This window comes from Condylura cristata, unplaced genomic scaffold, assembly GCF_000260355.1.
Source record: "Condylura cristata isolate star-nosed mole 26May11 unplaced genomic scaffold, ConCri1.0 scaffold00026, whole genome shotgun sequence".
In the NCBI taxonomy this organism is placed as follows: Eukaryota; Metazoa; Chordata; class Mammalia; order Eulipotyphla; family Talpidae; genus Condylura; species Condylura cristata.
The window spans coordinates 5,533,292-5,537,691 of NW_004567127.1; the positions used below are offsets into that span (position 1 = coordinate 5,533,292).

General features: G+C 47.0%; 1 protein-coding gene across 1 annotated transcript in view; it reads left to right on the top strand.

Moving 5' to 3' along the window:
- Positions 1-4,400, top strand: part of AMPD1 (adenosine monophosphate deaminase 1) — a 24,582-nt gene that overhangs the window by 1,087 nt on the left and 19,095 nt on the right. Inside the window, exons 2-3 of the mRNA XM_004689621.1 lie at positions 494-505; positions 3,159-3,339. Coding sequence (XP_004689678.1) covers positions 494-505; positions 3,159-3,339 — 193 coding nt within the window. The remainder of the gene's footprint in view (positions 1-493; positions 506-3,158; positions 3,340-4,400) is intronic.

Here is a 4,400-nt window from a genome sequence, read left to right on the forward strand (position 1 = left end):
CTGCGTCATGGGGGTCAGCTCCCTGGCCAAGACTAAACTCGTGTTATGCTGAATTTAACCTCTTGAGCCACCAGGGAGGCCCCCTGTGTAGGGATTATTTCAGTAGGATAGTCTCAGAAATGGCTATTTGGTCGGTATTACCACAGAATTTACCAAATGAGCTTCCCCATTTACGTGCAGCCAACACCTTGGGTTTCCATCACTCTTCATCGGTGTTTGAAAATCACATTTACAAAGAGTATGCCTTGCAGATTCTGAACATAAAGTTTTAAAGAGGAAAAGAAAATGAAAGCTGTATAGTGACTACATCCCCAGGGTTTTCCAATGGCAGGAAATCTGTCCCTCAATAGAAAAAGGAGCTCCCGTGAGGCTTTCCAGCCTCCTCTTTCTGGTATCAGCCTGGATGTTGCTATTCCAATGCATTGCTTAGTGATCACTGGGATGTCTGAAAGTTGTTCATAGATTTTATCTTGTTTTATTTTACTTCATACAGCTGAAGAAAAACGTGAGTATTTTGGGTTATCTTTGCTGCCATTTGTTAAAGGGTTGGTCAAAGAAATGATGCTCTTCCTTAGTTCAGAAACATGGGTGTTTTCCAGCAGTGTTTATTAAATACCAGAGTCAAAAAAGGCTAATTATGACCAGAGCTCTCTCACAACATAGCAAATGAATCAAAAACAGTGTTTTAAAGGGTGCTTCATGGGACATTCATTTGACCTTTTGAATTAAAATAATCTCCTTCAGGCATAGATCCATGAAGGGAATTTATGGCATCTTGCCTTATTAGTAAATCCTCAATTCCAATGCAAAAATAAAATTGTGACCATAAAAATAAAAATCCAGTTGAGGTAAAATCATATCTTTAGTCCACCTCAAAGGAAGACCTGTCCTTCACTTGACAAATAGTAGTTCTGACTCTGAGTTTCTCTCTAGCAGAGATGTAGCAGAGGCCTTCATAAAGCACTGCTGGGAAATAACATGCTTTTCTGAATTTACTGGGGGAAGAAGCAAGCATGGCATTCCTTTTCTCGATACTCTTGCTCTTTGTATGTTAATAATATCAAATAACCCCCAATAATATTAAATAACTTCTGAATAGTACTGTGTGGTCTTGTTCAGCCTGTGTAGCGGTGATCTGAAGTTGACATTATTATTGACACTCCTCTTTTTTGGTGAACTCTGGGGCCCCCAGCTGTTGAGAGACTTCTCACTTGTGCTCCACTGTTATCTCTGCTTTACACTTAACCTCTTGTCTATTCTATCTCAGTGCACACGTCCTGTGAGGCATTTTCAGCTCAGATGCTGTCCCATTCTTTCAGACTTAACAAATGCTCACTAAAGAACCCGGTGACTAGCTCTGCAAACCCAAGGGAGGTTGGCCCCTTTATTCCGTGATTTTAGGTTATCATCAGCTCTTATCTGCTTATCTTCTCAAATACCAGTTTCAGGAAATACCAATTTTCAGTAAAAACAGTAAATACCAGTTTCATGCTTGCTTTCTAGAAGCATTGCCACTCCCTGAAGTACTTTTGAAAGGCAAAGTTCTAGAACTGAGAGTCAAATTTCAGCTATGACTATGAAATCAACACATCTGATGAGTAGGGCAGGCCACAGCAATAATATCATTTTGGTGATCAAGTGAGTGGTCTATAGTGGTATCAAGTGAACTACTTCTGGAGAGTCTCTACTTTTTTTTTTTTTAAAGATTTATTTATTTGTGCATACAGAACTGGGGTACAGGCCAGGGGTGCCGGGGCGGTGAGAGGCTTCACCAGAGACAGAATGGGGAACAGAACAGGCAGACCGACGAAGCACACTGCTGAGGGGAGCAGCGGGCGGGTCAGGAGAGGTCTGCCAAGCCATGTGGTCACCTCCGGGGCAGGCGGGAACCAAACTCATGCGGAAGTGGCTTTAGCTTCTCAATGCTGTTCTTTAACCCGCTGCGCCACCAGGGTTAGCCTGAGTCTCTACTTTTTAACAGTCTACAGTGGCTTAGGATACACAGTCTCAGTAAAAAAACAGTAATGCTTAAAAACACAAAACAGATAGGTTCTGACCCAGACATGAGGCAAGTGGGATTCGGTAGCCATTGCCATATTGTCCTTCCTGGGGCCCCCTGCACCTTTGCCAGAGTCCCGGCTTGTAGGCCTGGGCATTGCTTCACCCTCATAACCACTGGCCGGTATGTGCTGCCCTGCATGGAGTCTTCTGACCTCTGCTCGCCCTTCAGGAGGGGCCATGTGCTTGCTTGTGGTGCTCAGAAAAGGATATTATTTGGGGGGCTCAGTTGTGAGGGGGCCAGGGAGGCTTCCTCAGCCATCAAATGTATCTGCTCGGAGGGCTACTTGTTCCTTTGTGGGCCAGGTGCTTGCCATGAGCAGTCAAAACACCCCAGGATGCGCTTCAGTTTCAGGAAGTGCTTGAATTTCGGAAGCAAACCCATGCATGAAAATTAGCCACCATGGGAAACTTTGTTAACTCTGCCTAGCCCAGTGTGGTTTTAAAAGCTGGCTGCCTTGTTAGTGCTGATAAAGTTACAAATCAGTAACCTTTGTTCGCTTGGGCCTCCACCAAATGTATCCTTTATCACCTCCTTAATATGCCAATACCAAAGGTCTATGTGATGCTACCAAGTCACAGCATTCAATTTTAAAACTAGTGCTAACCTTTGTCTATGATGCACACCGTGATTCAAAGGAAGAGGAGCACCTTCAGATGCATGCGGACATCATTCAACTTAATTTGAAGTTTTATTTTCCCTAAAGCATCTCAATACCATCCCTCACTGGGTGTTTTGAGTAAGGCTTGGTAGGTAGGTATTAACGTTTTCCCTTTATTTTTTAAAAGATTTTGCTTTTGCATAGAAAAGCTGGGGTCTAGGCCAGAAATGCTGGGGATGAGAAAATCACTAGAGACACAGAGGGGAGCAGCACGGGCAGGTGTGCTAAAACTCACTGCTGAGGGGGTCAGCAGGTGAGACAGGAGAGGTCTGCTGTGCCATTCGTGGGTCAGCTCTCTGGCCTGGGGATTGAACTCAGGTCTCCGCCAGGATAGCACTGAGACTTGACCCCTAGGCCACCAGGGGGTCCCCATTGCAAGAACTCTCAGCCGTCTGTGGAGAAAGGGCTCAAGTCCTAATCCATGAAAACCTTTTTTAGAAATTGATGAAGCAATGCGTAGCTTTGCTGAAAAAGTGTTTGCCTCTGAAGTCAAAGATGAGGGAGGACGCCATGAAATTTCCCCATTCGACGTGGATGAGATCTGCCCCATTTCTCACCATGAGATGCAAGCCCACATATTCCACCTGGAGTCTCTGTCCACCGACGCCCAAGGCCGCAGGTGAGTGAAGGCAAGCGACTGCTTGGTGTGTCGGGGCCCACGGAGGGGCATGTCGGGGCAGGTGTTCCCGTGTCTCTGAGAAATGACCCATCCCGGAAGGAGAACTGGCAGAGCTCAGAGTCCTAATTTCCCCCTGTGCTGGCTACACGGCGGTGAGTAGAGGTGGCCAGGACAGCACTGGCCGCCTGCCCCCTCCAGTCTCCCTTTGAGTGAAGCCCCTTCAGGAACCAGGCAAGAGGACATAGCTGGGTCCCAAACCAAGTGGGGTGCTGGGCCCTACTGAGCATACACACCTGGATATAGAAAGAGCCTCATCTTCAGTGAAACTCAGCTTTGAGCCACCGGTCATGAAAATGCCCCACGGCCATTGTTTTCTGGGGCGGCCTGCGGGATGGCCGCTGCCCCCTTTCCTGCCCTCCAGGCCCAGCCTGGGCTTGTGATGTGCACACTCAGCCAGCAGCCGTCCTGGATCCAGTGCTGAATGTGCTCACCGGCCCTTACCTCGGCCGCCCTCCTGCTCACTTTCTGCCGCTGATAACCCTCAAACCTGTGATGAGTGCTTGCGGGGAGCCCCCCTCCGGCCCCCCACCCCCCACCCAGCATCCTCACAGGGCAACTCATCCTGCTGTCCTCCCTGGGCTTTTCTCTTGAAGGAGAGAGCAGCATTCCCCTTCACAGGAGCTTGGGAGCGCCCTACTAGCCAGAGTTCTCCCACGTGACAGTGCTCCCCTGAGGGTCCACTTTGCCAGGTGAACACCAAGAGGTAAATGCTTGGACTGCCTTTCCCATGAGGAAAAATAGAAACTTTATAGAGTGTCTCAGGAGCTCTATGGAGGAGCCGTTGTTCCCTGTGATCAATCAAATGGAAGATACCAGCTTTTTTCTTCAACTTAGATTTTTTGAAGTTTTGTATTAAGAAACAGCAACAACATTCAAATCTTATGAACCCTCTGGCTAAGCTCAGAAGCACAATGTTGATCATCAGACTAACTAAACGCCTGTATCAAAACCATAACCTTTAGTTTGATCTCATAACTGGAATCCTTTCTTTTTTTTTTTTT